Below are 17516 nucleotides of genomic sequence, written 5' to 3'. Positions count from 1 at the left end.
ATTGCGGTCGACCATCGACCGGCCTCATCGTTCTTCGCATAGGAGGGGAGGGGCGGGAAGTCCGGAATTCCTGTTCCGCCCAAGGCTGCACAACCCGCAGGAGTATATGGGCGAGTACCTCCCGCAGATGTTGGAACCTCCAGACGGTTTCTTTCGTGGAATCAAGGATATTATTTGTTTACAACATGATTCATTACCACATCGTCGTGACAGCCATACTGTTCCAACTTCAATATGCCTCCTTTGCCGCAGCACATGCGCATGGGGACGACGAGTTTCCCGACGAAACAACGGGTATGACCACCAGCTTGGATATACCTACGACAGCGGCGTTGTCTGCTCCGTCTTACCTCCACAACGATACCAACCCGTACAGCATGCCCAGCTATGCGGGACATTCTGAGTACTCAAGCATGATAATAGCACACATCGTTTTCATGGTGATTGCTTGGTTTTTCATTCTTCCCGTTGGTATGCTACGGCTTCCTTTCTAATACCGTCTGGAAGAATGTCAGTCAACCATTGTACTGACTGATTCAAAGGGGTTATTTTCAGCGTTGCCAGATCTCGTGGACTAGCGCTACTAGTCCAGGTGATCTTCTTGGTCTTGAACGGTCTGGGTATGGTCTTTGGGACCATGTACAACATGAAAACTCCAGATTTATATGAGCACAACGCACACCACACCATTGGTTGGATTGCAACGTGGGCCATGATCGCCCAGACTACAATGAGTGTGCTTGTTGTGTCTGTAGAGAAGAGAAATAGGAAGAAGAGCATTGGCGCTTCAGTGGAAGCAGGTGCCGAAAGAGCTGCATTCCTACCTGCATCGAGGGTCAACATGCCTCAGCAAGGCATGACTTTGTACACTGAACGCAGCCGTGATCTGAGTTACAGACTCCAGGATACCGAAAGCGTATGTTCATCGATTCACGATGACTCTGATCCTTTGCCGGCTCTTGCGGATTCATATCAACTCGACGAAAATTTCAAAGACTTTGACGACGACCCGGAAACCCCTGTCCACTCGCTGGAAGTCTTTCTGCACCACTGTCTCAACGCCGTCGACAATTGCCTCCCCACTCGACTCCCTCGAAGGTTGATATCGAGCACATTGTCAAGGGTATTTCACGTCTTGTATCGAATAATCGACCGAACCATTCTCATCCTTGGTTTCGTGGCCTTAGTCACTGGGGGGGTCACTTACACCGGCATCTTTGTAAGTAGCAGCCGTCCATTCAATACCGTGTCGACATACGGCTTACAAATAGCGAGCACACAGCGTGGCAAGAACCTCTTCAATGGCCTAGCTCATTTCATCAAAGGGGGCATTTTCTTCTGGTACGGATTGTTGACGCTGGGACGGTGGACGGGCTGCTTTGCGGATTTCGGCTGGGCATGGAATGTTACCCTGGGCGCCCAAGTCGCCGGCCGTTCGATCCCTTCGGCTGAATTCGTTGAATCCTTTGTGATCTTCGTGTACGGAAGTACGAACGTCTTCCTTGAACATCTCGCCGCATGGGGTCAAGCCTGGAGTGCCCAAGATTTGGAACACGTCTCCATCTCGATCATGTTTTTCGGCGGTGGCTTGGTAAGGCATGCTGCGTCCTCGCAGAGATATTCCAGAGGCTGATCATCCTCATCATCATAGTGCGGTATGCTTGTCGAGTCGAAAACACTCCGCAAATGGCTCAATACGCCCGCGCGAACATCAATGCCGCCACCAGCCCGCGATCGTGATGGGATCGATCGAGCACGAAGCTCCGAAGAAGCTCAAACAATCCCAAAGTCCTACAATATCTCCACGAACCCCATCCCGGCGCTGATTATCCTCCTTTTAGGCATTATGATGTCTGCTCACCACCAGAACTCGATGACGTCGACCACGGTTCATAAACAATGGGGCACGTTGCTCTCGGGGTTTTCTGTGGCGCGAATGGTCACCTACATGGCCATGTACATCTCTCCACCGACCTCAATCTACCCATCTCGGCCTCCCTCGGAGCTTGTCTCCTCGTTCTGCTTGATCTCTGGCGGAGTTGTTTTCATGGCAAGTACCAAAGACATCGTCCATTGGATGGAGGCCGAAGGTTTGATGGCAATGTTCGTCTTCACTATCGCGATGGGGCTTACGGCCTTCATCATGGCGTTTGAGATCAGCTTGCTCTCGCTAAATGGCTGGGCAGCACGACGGGAACGCAAGAAGTCGAAATCGACCGTCACTGGTGGCAATTAGCCATGGCCTTAACCTTTGAAGTCGATGTGGTGGGTAACTCGCGTGAGAGAGGAAATGTGGGCGACCGAGAAACGGTCCAGAAAATGGGATTTCCATAGAATTTGTATAGTACCTGTAGCATCCGGGCACAAGTCATCAATTAGAATTAACAAGATAGGAACACCACAATTCGCAGCCTTTGTTTCCCCTTGTCCTGCGATCTCGTCCAGCAACTCTAATTGTTTGCAGAAAGGTTCGGTGCGTACGTACTACAGATGAATGGCTTTCCGGCTCATTTACAATACAGGCTCACTCTAGATCTTCCCATGTATCCCGTTTCGGCGTTCCACGCTGCAATCCGACTTCATTCGCTCTGCAATCCGACTTCATTCGCTCTGCAATTCCATGGCCGATTGCTCAAATGTCGAGTCCTCGCAAACGCCATCCGCCAGAGCATTTCTTGCCCGTATCGAGAAATACGAAGGATACCAGAAATTGAAAACAAACATCACGGCCGCCATGGGGACTCCGTCAAACACATAGAGATAAATCTGGTGCCGAATGATTGTCCCTTCGAAACCCTCGACGAACTCGACGACGCGCACGATTGATCGAACCATGATGGCCGCGCTCGTAATGTACAGAACGTAGAGAAATTGCTGCCACGGCATTGAAAGGCCGTGGGATTTGCCGCTGAGCCGCTTGCGCAATCGAAGATGAAAGACCATGGCGACGGCAACGAAGAAGCCGAAAATGATGATCTGCAGCAACAACCCCGCCAGAACGATGCGGGAGCCTAGCCTTGACTGCGACGGGTTGCTGCTCGCCAACAGTCCAGCACCTGTACACGGTCAGAGGAGTGGCCATGGGAGGGTCGAACCGAAGCAGATTCTCGGGGATCTCCTTAAGACGTACCACCGAGCTGAACGAAGAAGGTGACCACGTCGCTCGTGACGAAGACCGTGGTCAGCCATCGGGCTTTGATCAGACAGCAAGATTCGCCATCGGCACTGACAACGATTCGAACCAGGACCATGTAAATGCTCGCGGCAAAGAGCGCTGGGGCGACGAGCAGAAGCAGGGTTTGAATGACATAAGGAGCCAAGGTCAAGTTGGGCGCTTGTTGATGCGATACTCCACGGGCCGCATATCCGACTATTTCAACTGCGAGGAATACAGTAGTTAGCAGTCAATTCGGGAGATGAGAGGGAAGGAGATGGACACACAAATTCCGCCGGTGATCAGAGGAACGAAGTACCATGTGCGGCGTCGGGCGACCAAGATCAAATGCCAAACGGTCGATAGCCCAAACAGCACCGCAAAAACACAGGTGCCGGCCAAAGAGGGGTCGTAGTGATAGTATTTGTAGTATGGAGTAGAACCCGACGACATCGTGGTGGTGGCGGCAGCAGCAGCAGGAGCAGCAGCAGCTTTTGGTCGGCTTGGGAGATATGCAGAGCAGACTCTTTGGTTTGCGGCCATCGTTGGGTGGGAGGAGGTCCCTTCAAATGTTGAACGAGACGTGCGAGAGGGCAACCCAGAAAGGAAATATTTAGTGGGACCGGAATTCCGTTCCCCCTTATCCACCCTCGCGAACGGAATCGCCAGCTTGCTCACCCATTGGGGCTGTGCTTTTCAGTCCTTCCCCTCTACCTTGACGGGCCCGACGGTAGGGAGAGATCAAGTGTGTATGAGTGCTGCACTCTGTAAGATAGACGGGGGAGGTCGGCCTGCCCCGGCTCGCTGGAATGCCATTCTCAATAACGAGTAAGGACGGAGTATTATTTGGATCCTCTATAGGATTGGTGTATATATACTTCGGCCAAGCTTGATTGATTTGGCGAATGATCGATGTGCTGCCGCCCCACTCCGAAGCAGTGAATCTTTCCGAATGTGTTTGCAAGTCTCTGTATTACATACAGTATGTAATTAGTCTACCGAGAACTTGCGGCTAGTGTCCTCTCTTCGTCGCACATTCGTCATTGCCACCAATGCGCCTCAAGCCTACGCAACCATGGCAGCTTGGAGGATAGCCGAGTGAAACCTGCTTACAGCCTACCCCGGACTGGGGATATCTAGCCCAAAGCGCCGGGCGCCTTGGCGCGGGAGCAGGCTATTGTTGCCTGACCATGCTGAATAAAAGAAGCCTTCTTAACAACTAGAAGACATACAAACCAGGCTGCTATACATGCACTGAAACACTTCTAGCACCCACCTCCGGCGTGCCCATACAGAGTAACCTCGCCCGCGCTTTTCGGCTCCGTGGATCATATCGCCAACAGCCATGTCGACCGCGAATGAAAGCATCGCGAAGCTTCGCGGACGGGTCAGGTCCTGCACAATGTGTCGGCAAGTCAAAGTAAGCGACTCCAACTGAACGAGATTATGGATACTCATCCTCTTTTGTTGCGGAAGCTTCGATGCGATGCCCTCGCCAAGTTTCCCTCTGCGTGTTCGCGATGCGAACTTCACGGAGTCGACTGCAAGATCGACTCCACGTTCAAGCGCGTCAGCGTGAGAAGGTGAGGAGAAAAACATACCGAGGCGATCTTGATCACTGACTGTTCCCAGTCGTCTGGACGAGATGTTCAAGCAAATGAACGATCTGCAGAACAATGTCGAAGCCTCGTGCCCAGACTCACGATCTGTGAATTCAAGAGCAGCGGATTCCGACCCTGATTGCGGCGCTAGTTCAACGGCCTCTTTCTGCGGGAAAGACTGGATTCTCCTCACGGACGTAGAGGCCAACAGCGGCAGGGTATGGTGCTTGGGCGATGTGGAATTGTCGTATCCTGCTGCGTCGGAATTGCTAAACTTGTAAGTTTCCGAATGCGGAGATTCATACTCTCTGTGCTGAAGAGTGATCGATCCAGCTTTGCAAACTACTATTACGAGCATTTACCGATGTTGGATCGGTTGAATTCGGTGTCTGAGTTGCACGAATCGAACCCACTACTGTTCTGGAGCATAGTCCGCACCTCAAGCTACCGCAACGCCAGATACACAGACATTTTCACCAACAGTGCACCCTCGTTTCAAGAGCTGCTGTCTACAGCTCTGTCCAACCCGATCTGCGACTTTCGCACCGTCCAGGCGCTGATTATATTGTGCTATTGGCCTAATTCTGGCGAACGACAAAGCCAGGACCTCAGCTGGCAGTTCTGTGGTGTTGCTCTGAACGCAGCTATGCAAATGGGGATGGACCAGCCGAGCCATGAACGAGTCAACGCTGGCTTCGGTGGGCGGTCTAATATACATCAAATGAGCAGATACGCACGGCAGATGACTTGGCTGGCATTGTTTTGTATCAGCACAAGGTAATTGATGCGACGAGGGATGTTGCTAAACGAAGCTTGCTGACATCAGGCAGCCTTGCCACATGGCTTGGAGTCACTCCTCATATCTCGTCAGCCATGCAGCTACAATATGTGGTTCAAATGGCTAGGGATCCGGAAGTCCCACGGACGTTCAGAGCCCAGGTGGAGATTCAGCGTCAGGTTGTCCTCTACTCTACGTCTCTTGCCGGTGTGGGCGATTTTGGCACTGGATCGACTCTTTTCAACCTCTTCAACAACGAATTGGATACCGTTGCCACAACATATAAGGACTCGTGGACCACAAGGCTAGAGATTCAGCTTCTCGGGGCCAAACTGTACCTTTTCTCTTTGTGTCATATTCATGCACACCAAAGAAAACGTCGGAAACCACCTTTCGAAGATGCAGACGGCCTACATTCGGACAAGGCCTTGTTGCATCGTGGCCTTCCTTCTGCGGTGTCCCTCATTTACAACATGTCGAAGCTACAGAAGGAGTACCCTGCAGAGCCCGAGACCCCGGATGACGTGTCGTCCGTCATACATTATCCCAAGTACTATTTTCGATCAACCATGTTTGCCATTGCCTTTTTGGTCAAATTCCTCAGTGCAAACCCCACCGCGGCACAAGAGGACAGGGAACTGGCCATCTCTCACGTCGTCTTTGGACAAAGATTCTTTTCCAGCTTTCCTGGCTGTCGAGACTTCTCTCGGGCGGCGGAGGTGGTCGAAATAATGGCGAAAGGCCTGAAAATCGAGAGTGACAATCGGGAGGATTCGATCAGCAGCAGACATGGCGCCTCCATATTATACGATCTTGTGAAGACGGTTCAAGCACGGATCTCCGAGACCAGCGCCGCGACACCTGCGGTCCATGCTGGGCAGCCGGTCGACGACTGGAACAAACAGGATGCAAGAGCTGCGCCATCCTCACTCCTGAGTCATCATGATCCTACGGCGGCCTTCGGACTTGGGTGGACTCCATCAGACTCTTACAGCACTTTGTTTGATCCACAGCTGGGGATAGGGGACGCGCTCGAGAGCCTGCAATGGATTTCGGACGAAGTGGGGGAGCTTGATATCTGGAAGATGACCACATACACTACCTGATGGACTCAAAGCGCCGCCAAAGCCACCTGAATACTCCTACCACTTACGAACACTGGGACAACCTCTGTACAATACGGTGACGTGTTACACACATCATTTCTAAGTCCGAAACGTTTCAGAAGCGGCGTTTTTCCCCCTGTCTTTCTCTTCCTGAGGCCTGAGAAATTCAACGATGAGCTGCGCCACAGCGGTTCGCACTGATCAGCGAGAGTCGCCGTGTTTTGCAGCCACATCTGATTGGTCCGGACGCCAACAGCGATTTCGCTCTGAGCTGCGAAGTGAGTCCGATACGATATGTCCTGGCAATATGCATGCACTTCTCCTCAAATTGTCTCGCCGTGAAATCTGATCCTGCATGGACGAAAAGTGTGCGAGTCTTCTTTCTGACGCCGATAGTTGCCGGGTTTCATTCATCACGCGTGCGGAAACGAAGCGGTGAGTTCACCACTTGAGATCGTAACGGCCCCTTGTTCGAGGGAGAGCCTTAACACGGGCCCATGTCGTATCAGACCCAATTTGCTGTCCTAAGCCAGTCTCAAAAAGCCTTCAATCGAACATTCGCTCGTCAACAAGTTTCTCTTCGACGTGAACAGACCCTGTTTCCCTTCCTCCATTCTTCAAGGTCTAGTCATCTATCTGTCTTTAAGGTCAAGATGCCTTTATATATGGAGGAACCAAAATTCAAGGGCGATCCCGTCGCTGACCAGCCGGGACGCCTCTGCCAAGTCGTCGCTCCAACTGGGGCAATGGGTTATGGCTTTATCGAGCACCAAGTTCTTGATGAGCTTGAGCGGCTGAAGAACGTTCCTACCCCAACGGCAATTATCCTAGACTCTGGATCCACGGACTCGGGACCGTCCAGGCTGGCCCTTGGTCACATGAATGCACCTCGATCATCGTATGTACGCGATCTAGGTATACTCCTTCAGGCAGTCGTCAAATACAATGTTCCGTTACTGGTAGGCTCGATTGGCGGCGATGGCGCTGATGAGCATGTTGACTTGATCTTGGACGTTATCAAGGAATTGTCAGAACTGCCAGAGAACAAGTCAGCACAAGGTACATTCCTCCACTCTTGAGGCCTCGTTTCTGACCTTCATAGATCATGGAAGCTGAAGATTCTCGCCATCTACTCCGGGGTGTCGCACAAGCGTGTGGCTCAAAGACTGGAGGCTGGCCAGATTGGTGGGTGTGGCCCTGCTGTGCCTCCACTTACTCTGGCGGACATCGAAGCCTCGCCCAGGATCGTGGGCCAGATGGGACCCGAACCATATCTTGATGCCATGTTTGCAACGCCGGACTTCAACGTCATTATTGGTGGCAGGGCCTATGATCCCGCGCCGTTCATCGCCTTCACGTCTTACCATTACTTGAAGAAGAAGCACTCTCGAAATATGAGCTCTATCCCAAAGGAAGTCCTCGGCGCTTTCAGTCACATGGGCAAAATCCTGGAATGTGGCGGACAGTGTGGAACACCCAAGGGTCCCGGGGCAGCGGCATACATCTATAGCGATGCATCCTTCGACGTGGTCCCTTTGAATCCTGAGGCGAAGTGTTTCCCGATCACCGTTGCGGCTCATTGTCTGTACGAGAAATCTCACCCTGACTTCCTCCACGGCCCCGGCGGGTACCTCGACCTCAGGAATGCCGAGTATGAGCAGCTCGACGATGATCGAACTGTACGGGTCCGGGGCTCGGTTTTCAATTCGTCCCGCGCCGAGGGTCGCCCATATACCGTCAAGCTGGAAGCCGGGAAGCTTTCCGGCTACCGCGCAATGGCCATCGGTTCCTTCTGTGATCCCCAGCTCTTGAGCCAGATGGACGTGCTGAAGTCTCGCATCAAAGAGTACGTCAAGTACCAGCATCAGCAATTCGACGAGGAATGGCAACTGGAATTCCATGTCTATGGTCTGAACGACAAATGGCAGCCTGGTGACGGTAATCGTCCCTTCTATGGTGAAAAGGGCGTGTTCGTCGTGGTGGAGGCGCTGGCCGACACGCAGGCGCTTGCCACCAGTCTGGCCAACACCGCTCGCATTGCGTGCATGCACGCCCCGTATGAGGGACAGAAAGCAACATCTGGCAACTTCGGCTTCGGCCTCGGCGGGAAAATGGAGCTAGAGTGCGGTCCTTGTGCGTCGTTTTCCCTGTATCACCTCATGGACTTGGAAGAGGGGGAAGAGGGAGCGTTCTTTGCGAAATCTCACGAGGCTGGTGTCGCGGATACTCGAGATGGCAAGCCTCTATTCCATTGGACCGAGGGAATTTATGGTAAAGGTGACGAAGGCCCTGTTGAGGGTGCCTTGAGAGAGGCTGAATCTGTTCCGACTAAGGCCGGCTATCAGCTGCCCTCGATGTCCCCCGGCACAATCAGCAAAAGTCCAAAGACCTTGAACGACGTCGCTTCCGTCGTCCGATCCAAGAACGCCGGCCCCTACGAAGTCACCATCGACATTCTCTTCTCCTCTCCCGAAATCTACGAAGCGGTCAGAGACTCTGGCATTTTAACCGCCGAGATCGTCGCGAGACTGTACGACCTGTCTCTCGACGAAATCATCTACTGCGGCTTCTTTGACCCGGCCTTGGCGTTCAAGGCGACCTGGCCTAGGAAGCGATTTGGTAAGAATGTTCCTTCTGGCGGCTGGCTTGAGACGGACATGCATGGGTCTCAGCAGTACATGCCGATGGTGGAGCTGCCTCTGGGCGATCAATTGATTAAGAAATTGGAGACCATCATCAACACTTCGAGATAGACATATGTGCGTTGCAAGGAAATCTCGATGTGTAGTAACAATGGCAGTTGTGGGAGGTGTTGGATCTGCCTGCAAGTTTAATGGCATCAAAGGATTGCATTGAAACAGGCTGGTATCAATCAACTCGAGATATATTCGTGTTGGTGGAACACTCTGAGAAGGGCATTTGCAACGAAATAGCATGATCAGTAGGAAAACCTCTGCCCAACCAGCTCCTCGGACAACTTCCACAGCTTCTCCGCTTCAGCCGGTGCCTGTGCCCGCGGGTGCGCATCAGCTAATTGACAATTTTTCAGGAAAGCTCCATGCCCGCTCGCCTCGCTCGGTCCCAGCTCGGGGTCCGTGGCGGCGACCAGACTGGTCGAGGCTCCCGCGCCCTGCGTCTTGAAGTGAAATCGCCCGGCTTGGGCGCGCTTGTGGATGGAATCGATCTGTTCCTTCGTGTTGTATCTTCCCAGCTCGGTCGCAATCACCCCGGGATGCACGGCGAGACTCAGTATCCCGTGGGCGTGGTACAGCTTTTCCGTGAGACTGACGCCGAACAGCACATTGGCCGCTTTGCTCTGCACGTAGGCCATCAATGGGACAAACGACCGATCTGGCGCGTCGGGGATGCCCCAGCGCCGGCAGATCGCATAATCAGGCTGTTCCTCCGGTGGCAGATCCTTGGACGTCTTCTCGAAGTTGATGTCGCTCCAGCGAATCCCTCCTGACTCTGCGGCGCCGGAGCTGACTTGGACGATCCGCGTCGATCCCTTGGGGTTTGTCCCGGCGGCCTGGAGCAGTTTCGGCATGACGAGATTCGTGAACAAGAAGTGGCCGACGTGGTTGGTTGCGAAGTGAATCTCCAGCCCGTCGTCACTGAGCTCTCGCTCGGCCAAGCCCATGTTCATAATCCCGGCGTTGTTCACGAGAATATCGATCGTGGGGATGTCGCTCCACGACAGGACTTCCTCGGCGGCCTTGCGGACCGCCTTTTGACTCGCAAGGTCGAGGATCAGCGCGCGGTATTCGACGTTTGGATATTGCCTCTCGAGCTCGTCAATACACTCTTGCAGTTTGGAGGCAGAGCGGCCCGCGACAATGAGATGTGCCGGGGACTGAGAGGCAAATGCCTGGGCCGTGGTGAAGCCGACTCCTTGTCGGTTGACGCCCGTCACGAGGATGGTTTTGCCCTTGATGGCCTCGGCAAAGGCCTTTGCGACTTCCAAGGCTTCGGTGCGCTCGTCGTAGTGGGCGTGTGTTGTCACTGTCATCTTGATGAATGTATTGATTTCCCGTGTCTACGGAGAAGTTTTGATCAAAGGGGGTCTCGACACTGACCAAGCTGACACTATGACCAGGACCTCCGTTCTAGCTTTGTCGAGAGCATTAGATATTTTCCCAGTCCCACCGCTTCTTCGCACACAGATGTCTCCATGTCTCCGAACGCGGACTTGACTGCGAAGGTGCGAATGGGCGAGGTGGAGTCAGACCCGGCTTACCCCTATCTCAGGATGGCCCGCTGGGAAATGCGTGGGGCTTATTTTCGTAATCAAGACACCACTTGCTCGTTGAGACGTAATGTACATGGAAGGCCAAGATATGCTTCGTCCGTTGTAATAATTATGCTTGTGGGTCCAAGCATCCACCTTTCAATACGCTAAGACCCCATCGGGAAGGCTGTCATTTCACCTTCAAACAGGCGGTTGTGGGAAATCGTCGCAGGGGAACACAGCCAGTTTGACCATTAGCATTCTCCGTCCCACACACTGTGGTATCCTCTGTTATTTTCTATTCAGGTCTTCCGCATCGATAGTAACTAGGAATTAGGATTATCAATCGGCTCGGAAATTCCGCTCCCAGCCGTCGCGGGCCTTGGAGGATCCCATATCAAACCTCATAAACCACACGAAGCACCTCCGTTTCCACCACGTTACATCTCGCTGTCGCCTACAAGTTCTGTCGGAGACCTTCCAAGACTATTCTTGCGCTCCGAAATTCTCCACACTCCTCATCTGCCCTCTTTCTGGGACCTCTGGGACGCCCGATAAAAGCCGGCAGGATATACGCCTCAGGCACCTCAAGTTCATTTACAACTAGCCAACTATGCAGGTTTGTCGCGCCGCCTACCTATTCAAACAGACTCTAACACCTGCAACAAGGAATCCGGGACAAATGAGGTACCCGTGTACACCATCATTCAAGCAGACGGGCTGTATCCTGTACGTGAGCTTCCTTCCTGAATGTCCGTACGCAGGGCATCTTCACTTTTCGTGAGGACCCAATCAACAAAGAAATTTCCAAAGGATCCGAACCCCCTGATTGCGTTTCCACTAGGACGACACTGTTGAACAAGAAATTTTCACGTCCGCTTCCAAGTACCCATATCAAGTCCGATACGTCCAAACAGATCTGTATCCGACCGGGGCTCCCACCCCAAAACCATGGTCTGATATACCGCAAAGTCTGAGAGATCGGGTCGACGGCGTCATGGTGTTGAAAATGCGCTTTACGGCGGAGGATTTGGAATTGTTCCCCAGACTGAAGGTGTAAGATGCCTGGTCCCAGTCTTTCCGTGCTTTGAATCGACTCCTGGAGATGGCGAGGCCAGACCAGCCAGCATTTGTTGGGGCGTGGCCGACCCTCCACAGGCGTCGAGGGAGCGTTGAAGGCAAAGAATCGAAGCTCACGTCGTTTTACACTTGACAGGATAGTCAGGATGGGGGTGGGCTATGATCGTCTCGATCGCACCGCGCTGGCGAAGAGGAATGTCACGGTGTGCAACGTACCAGGTATCGTACCCGTTTTCTTGCTGCTATTACTGTCTCTCAATTCGCCCGGCCATATTCTTTCCTCATTGAATCTCTCTCCCCGGAGGAAACTTGCTTATACCGACATCTCTTCAGATTACGGTACCGGGGAGATCGCGGACCACGCTCTCGCTTTGATCCTCGGCTTGCGCCGCGGCATTCTCTTACATCACGATCGCCAACGCCAGCCTTTTGTCTATCCCTGGATGCCGATTGAGACGCCACTCGTGTCACGAATACAGTCAGCGACCTTCGGAATCATCGGCCTTGGTCGCATCGGTACCGCGGTGTGTCTAAGGGCCAAGGCGTTCGGCTGGAACGTCATATTCTATGACCCCTATGTGCCTAATGGGATCGACAAAGCGCTCGGGGTCGAACGGACGAAGGACATCAACGAACTCTTCCGCCGAAGCACTGCGTTGAGTATACATTGCACGTGCACGCGAGAGACGAGAAACATGATAGGCTGGGAACACGTCTCGCTGATGCCCAAGGGCTCAATACTGGTTAACACCGCTCGAGGAGAGATCCTACAGCTCGACGCCTTGGAGAGAGGGTTGAAAGAAGGAATTCTAGCGGGGGCTGGGTTAGACGTCCTGCCCGAGGAACCTATACCGCTGGACCGGGTGCATCCCCTGATACAGGCTTACAGAAAGCAGGAGGAATGGCTGGTAGGTCGATTGACATTGACCTGTCACACGGCGTTCTATAGCCCGCAGAGCTTCATAGACATCAGAGTGAAAAGTGCTCAGACCATGAGGGAGGTGTTGATTGACGGGTTGCAAAGCAACGTCGTAACGCCGGATATGTTGTAGGTAGAGAATGAACTTGGCATTTGGCATAGAGAGATCCATTGATCATCATTCGAGCTGGACAGAAAGGTAGACTGTCTTTCAGCCTATCGGAGCTGACCTTCCACGCAGTTGTGAGTGCTCTACAGTTTGAGGGAAGGTCAACAGCAGAGTGCCCACCTGACTAGCAGCTGCATCGACCCGGAGAATCTTCAGAACGGGTCGAGTAGGATTGGCCTTCGATCGTCTGCATGGTGAACCGTCGCTTCATGAGAATGAATGTCTAACGGCAGGGAATGTCCATCGTACTCTGGATACAGCGTACTTGAAATTACAGTCTCGGTCGGCCTGCCTCTAAAGGGGGGTCTAGAAGATTGTTTGCGGCTTTTTTTTGGTAAATTTGAAATGCAAAGACCATTGGCTCTTCAATTTGCGGGGCAGGAAAAACAAACCTTGCAGAGCTCCAGAAAAGAGAAAAGCCCAACAGCATGCGTCTGGCTCCGCGACGCGAAAGCACGGTCCGGTATCATGATGCTAACTCGCAGCGAAAGGCGACACCGTGCGAGTGCGCTCCGAACAGCGAATTCCGCGGCCGGGTGCGAAAACGCTGGAGGCCTGGGGATCGACCAGGCTGCGCTACGCCGAATCGGGCAGTACAGAGGGTCTTTCACAGGTGTATTACAGTGGGGGCAATTGATTTGAACACCACCCTTAGTGACAAAGCTCCACCTACAAGTAGGCACACCGAATAATCAGATCAAATCAATTGCAACCCCACAGTTCCACCGAGTCCGCGACTGCTTGCGTAGCTGGCAATCCGGCTTTTATTTTTGGTGTCCTTACTTACGTACCACCGCCACCAGCTGTGTTTCCTATATGTAGCGGAGAATTTTGGCGTGGGCGACTAGGCACCAGGGCACACCAGGTATCCACCCTCCTCCCCGCGTTTGAAAGGCATTGCGGGGAAGAAAGAGAGGTGAGCAAGGCTGTACAGCCCCCCTGGAGTTCGACCATATGTATCTCCCTCGCACCTCCTCCCGTCGAGGGTTACAGGATTGATTCTATTGCCTCGAACCCCCTCAAGCTGACCATCCCGTGGCTTTTCTGACCACCTCTTTCTCGGGACCACAACCTGAGCGCTCCAGCCCACCCGCCATCATGCCTCTCCGAGACCATCGAATCCTCGGAGCCTTCAATGGCCAGCTTGCCTGGACCGTTTCCATCCTCATGATGTCGTCGTTCAACTTCGGCATGGACAACAGCGTCTTCGCCGCGACTCAAGCGATGCCCGCCTTTGAAAAGAAGTTTGGCTCGTGGAACGACGAGCTCCAACGCTACGAGATCGCCCCGTACTTCCTGTCACTCTTCAACAGCTTGACTTACGTGGGTCAGGTCGCGGGGGTCATTCTGGGTGGCTGGATCGGCCGCCACTATGGACGTCGTCGGTCGGTCTACGCCATGTGTTTCTGGGCCTTGTTGGCTGCAACACTCCTGATCACGGCACAAACCAAGGAGCAGATGCTCGTGGGACGAATCCTGAACTATGTCTACATTGGGCAAGAGTTGGTCACAGTCCCGGTCATGCAAGCCGAGATTTGCCCTGCTCACGCCAGAGGCTTTATTGTGGCTACCTATCAACTGGGCAACATGGTATTTTTGAACCCCCCGGGCAAGATTCTTAAGATCCCTCGAGAAGGTCTTGTGCTAACGAGGCCGTGAACAGCTTGGAGCCTTCATCGGCTCGTTGATCTCTTATGGAACCTCCAGCATCGACGGGGAAGATTCTTACCGAATCCCTTATGCTCTGTTCTTCATTATTCCGTGTATCGTCCTCGTCGGCATTTATTTCAGTCCTGAAGTACGTTCTCCGTTCTGCATTCAAGTCGTCAAAGCTGTCAAGTATTTGGGTTAAGACATTTCACCTAGTCCCCTCGCTGGCTCCTCGTCCACGATCGTCAAGATGATGCTCTACAATCTCTCCGCAAATACCGAAACGGCCGCTTCACCGAGGAATCGGTCCTGTCTGAATATGACACCCAGGTCGCCTTGGTCAGCGCGACGTATGAGCGCGGCAAGTTCAAGGAGATGTGGCAAGGCATTAACATGAAAAGATCCCTCATCAGCGTCGGTACCAATTTCTGGGCTCAAGCGACGGGCCAGTCATTTACTGCCAAATACGGCACCGTCTTCCTCCAGGATGTTGGCGCTCTGGGTCCCTTGGCATTGCAGTGCATCAATACGGCTGTTTTCATCGTTGTGGTTATGGTCGCCATGTATTTTCTTGACAAGGCTGGACGGAGGTGAGTCCATAAGCTCGGAACAAACGACTTCCCTCGCGCGATTGGAGCATGCATGCTGATTTCGACCGATAAACAGGCCTCTATTGCTCACCGGCACTTTCCTCCAATTCAGTTCTTTCCTCGTTATGGGTTGCCTGGGCACGAAGGCAAACCCGTCTCATTCGTACAAGGTCGGCATTAGTGCGATGCTGACCATCAACTACTCCGGTTTCTGCTTTGGCTGGGGTCCGATCTATCATATCATCACCTCTGAGATTCCCAGTAACCGTCAGTCCCGATCCTTCTGTGTATCTCTTGGGCGATCAAAAGGAACCTAACCTCGCTTTAACTTCAGGTATGCGAGACATTACATACACATGTGCCTCCATCGTCAATGTCGTCACCCAATTTGCCGTCACTTTCACCATTCCGTACCTGCTGTACGCACCATACGCAAACCTTGGCCCCAAGCTCGGTTTCATCTACGGGGCTCTCGCGGCTTGTGCGCTGGTCTTTGCCTTCTTCATTCCCGAATGCCGGAATCTGTCGCTCGAGGAAATCGACCACTTGTTCATGGAAAAGACGCCGGTCCTCCAGTTCGGTAAGCGCAAGCATGGCGAGATTCTGATTGAGGAGACGGTGACGGTGAAGTCCTGAAGATGGCCCCAACGGTGGAACAAAGGGAGCTCGTGTTGCGAAATCGGAATCCCTCTGGTCAGGCGTGAGGTGAAATTTGGCCGGGGCCATGGAAGAGAAGTCTATATTTTCGACATCATGGAGGCTGACTGACTGGACACCAAATTGTGGGCACGGAACTGGGAGTTGCAACGCTTGGGACATAACTTGGGCATAGCCGCAGGGGACGGGACATCCAGAATGCGACAAGCTATGCTTTGCCAACATGAAATTACCAAATTTCCGAGTCTTACACAGGACAGAATGAAAACTGAGGTTATATACCCTTGACATACGTCTGCTCAACACTATGCATACAAGGGAACTTGACAATCCTCTTTGCGAGATTGGTGACGAAGAGCAAGAGTCCACCGGCGATTCGTACGCCAATTCCACTGCTCATGTTGCCTCCTTATCGGTCATTCAGATTCATCTTGCCACGTCCTCCCCCACCCATTGCTCAGCGTGCGGAGATCCCTACTTCAAGAAACCCCCATTTGTTTTGGCCAGCAGTTCCTCATAATATCCCTGGAAGGCCAACCATCCTTTCTCGTCGGTGCCGTTGTTTGCGCATGAGAATTCCGCCTCTTCATCCGCGATCAACCTTTTCTCGTGTCCGCCGCCGGCACTCGCCGCGTCGACCAGCAATTGCGCGTGGCACGTCTTGTCGAGGCTGATGAACCAGAACGCCGCGGCGTCGACGGTCTTCGCGCACGTGAGCAAGCCGTGGTTTTGGAGAATCACCGCTTTGCCATCTCCCAACGCTCGGGCGATGCGTTCCCCTTCCGTACGGTCGAGCACCACGCCCCCAAAGCTCTCGTACACCGCGTGCGACTTGTAGAAGCGGAGAGAGTCCTGCGTTATCATGTCCAGTTCCCGGCCAAAGACGGAGAAGGCCTTGCCGTAGACGGAGTGCGCGTGGCACGCGGCATTGATGTCCGGTCGGGCCTTGTGTATCTCAGAGTGTATGGCGAAGGCGGCGGCATTGATGGGCTCGTCGCCGACGACGACTTCGCCTTGTTCGTTGACTAGGATGAGATCGCTGACGCAAATTTGGGAGAAATGTTGGGAAAGGGGGTTGAGCCCTGGAATGGATTCTGGGTCATTGTACGTTCAACTGGACTAGTCTGTTGCGTCGAGATCTGTTGTCTGACGCCTCTAATATGCTTTATGTGGGCTCTTTACTAGCTCCACTCGCTCATTTTCCATTCCCCATCTTGAACGAACGGGGTCTAGCCAGGGAGCACTTACAGAAATGGTCTGTCAGAATCGGGTCTCGAACGGAGATATGCCCCGCGACTCCTTCGTCAAATCCTCGTTCAGCGAATATTCGAAACGCTGCTGCTAGATGTTGTTTTCGGTAGAGTCGCTCTTCCTCCAGAGAAGGAAACTGTGGATAGGATCGGACTTTCAGTTTCCGGCCGCCTGTCGTGGTGCCTAGAGCTCCCACGAGAGCGTTGCTGGGGGTAGAAACGTCGTAGACTTCAATGGCGGGGACCATGGTTATCGGCGCGTGTTGCTGAAAGCGGCCGATCGCAGCCCCTTCTCAAGAATAAGACGCTCGAAGTGTTGAAGTATCCAGTTGAA

General features: G+C 53.2%; 7 protein-coding genes across 7 annotated transcripts; 4 read left to right on the top strand and 3 right to left on the bottom strand.

The window, feature by feature from the left end:
• Window positions 1-185: 185 nt before the first annotated feature.
• Window positions 186-2318, top strand: PV07_06640 (uncharacterized protein; the record flags this gene model as incomplete). The annotated part of the gene is made up of 4 exons (XM_016393634.1): window positions 186-471; window positions 543-1219; window positions 1283-1591; window positions 1652-2318. The coding sequence occupies 4 exons, from the start codon at window positions 186-188 to the stop codon at window positions 2234-2236; spliced, it is 1857 nt and encodes a 618-aa protein (XP_016247053.1). The 3' UTR covers window positions 2237-2318.
• A 283-nt stretch (window positions 2319-2601) lies between these two features.
• On the bottom strand, window positions 2602-3697 carry PV07_06639 (uncharacterized protein; the record flags this gene model as incomplete). The annotated part of the gene is made up of 3 exons (XM_016393633.1): window positions 2602-3056; window positions 3131-3379; window positions 3442-3697. 3 exons carry the CDS (start codon window positions 3695-3697, stop codon window positions 2602-2604), a joined length of 960 nt encoding a protein of 319 aa, XP_016247052.1.
• Window positions 3698-9577: 5880 nt separating this feature from the next.
• On the bottom strand, window positions 9578-10648 carry PV07_06638 (uncharacterized protein; the record flags this gene model as incomplete). The annotated part of the gene is made up of 1 exon (XM_016393632.1): window positions 9578-10648. One exon carries the CDS (start codon window positions 10646-10648, stop codon window positions 9578-9580), a length of 1071 nt encoding a protein of 356 aa, XP_016247051.1.
• Window positions 10649-11480: 832 nt separating this feature from the next.
• PV07_06637 (uncharacterized protein) lies at window positions 11481-11927 on the top strand (the record flags this gene model as incomplete). The annotated part of the gene is made up of 3 exons (XM_016393631.1): window positions 11481-11486; window positions 11537-11596; window positions 11712-11927. The coding sequence occupies 3 exons, from the start codon at window positions 11481-11483 to the stop codon at window positions 11925-11927; spliced, it is 282 nt and encodes a 93-aa protein (XP_016247050.1).
• A 166-nt stretch (window positions 11928-12093) lies between these two features.
• PV07_06636 (uncharacterized protein) lies at window positions 12094-12999 on the top strand (the record flags this gene model as incomplete). Its single annotated transcript, XM_016393630.1, has 1 exon — window positions 12094-12999. One exon carries the CDS (start codon window positions 12094-12096, stop codon window positions 12997-12999), a length of 906 nt encoding a protein of 301 aa, XP_016247049.1.
• A 1054-nt stretch (window positions 13000-14053) lies between these two features.
• On the top strand, window positions 14054-15911 carry PV07_06635 (uncharacterized protein; the record flags this gene model as incomplete). Its single annotated transcript, XM_016393629.1, has 5 exons — window positions 14054-14625; window positions 14699-14833; window positions 14902-15275; window positions 15352-15542; window positions 15610-15911. The coding sequence occupies exons 1-5, from the start codon at window positions 14134-14136 to the stop codon at window positions 15909-15911; spliced, it is 1494 nt and encodes a 497-aa protein (XP_016247048.1). The 5' UTR covers window positions 14054-14133.
• A 365-nt stretch (window positions 15912-16276) lies between these two features.
• On the bottom strand, window positions 16277-17430 carry PV07_06634 (uncharacterized protein; the record flags this gene model as incomplete). The annotated part of the gene is made up of 2 exons (XM_016393628.1): window positions 16277-17014; window positions 17181-17430. 2 exons carry the CDS (start codon window positions 17428-17430, stop codon window positions 16407-16409), a joined length of 858 nt encoding a protein of 285 aa, XP_016247047.1. The 3' UTR covers window positions 16277-16406.
• Between the last annotated feature and the right edge of the window lie 86 nt (window positions 17431-17516).

This window comes from Cladophialophora immunda (genome assembly GCF_000835495.1).
Source record: "Cladophialophora immunda strain CBS 83496 unplaced genomic scaffold supercont1.4, whole genome shotgun sequence".
Lineage (NCBI taxonomy): Eukaryota > Fungi > Ascomycota > Eurotiomycetes > Chaetothyriales > Herpotrichiellaceae > Cladophialophora > Cladophialophora immunda.
This window is presented reverse-complemented; position numbering and strand designations above follow the sequence as displayed.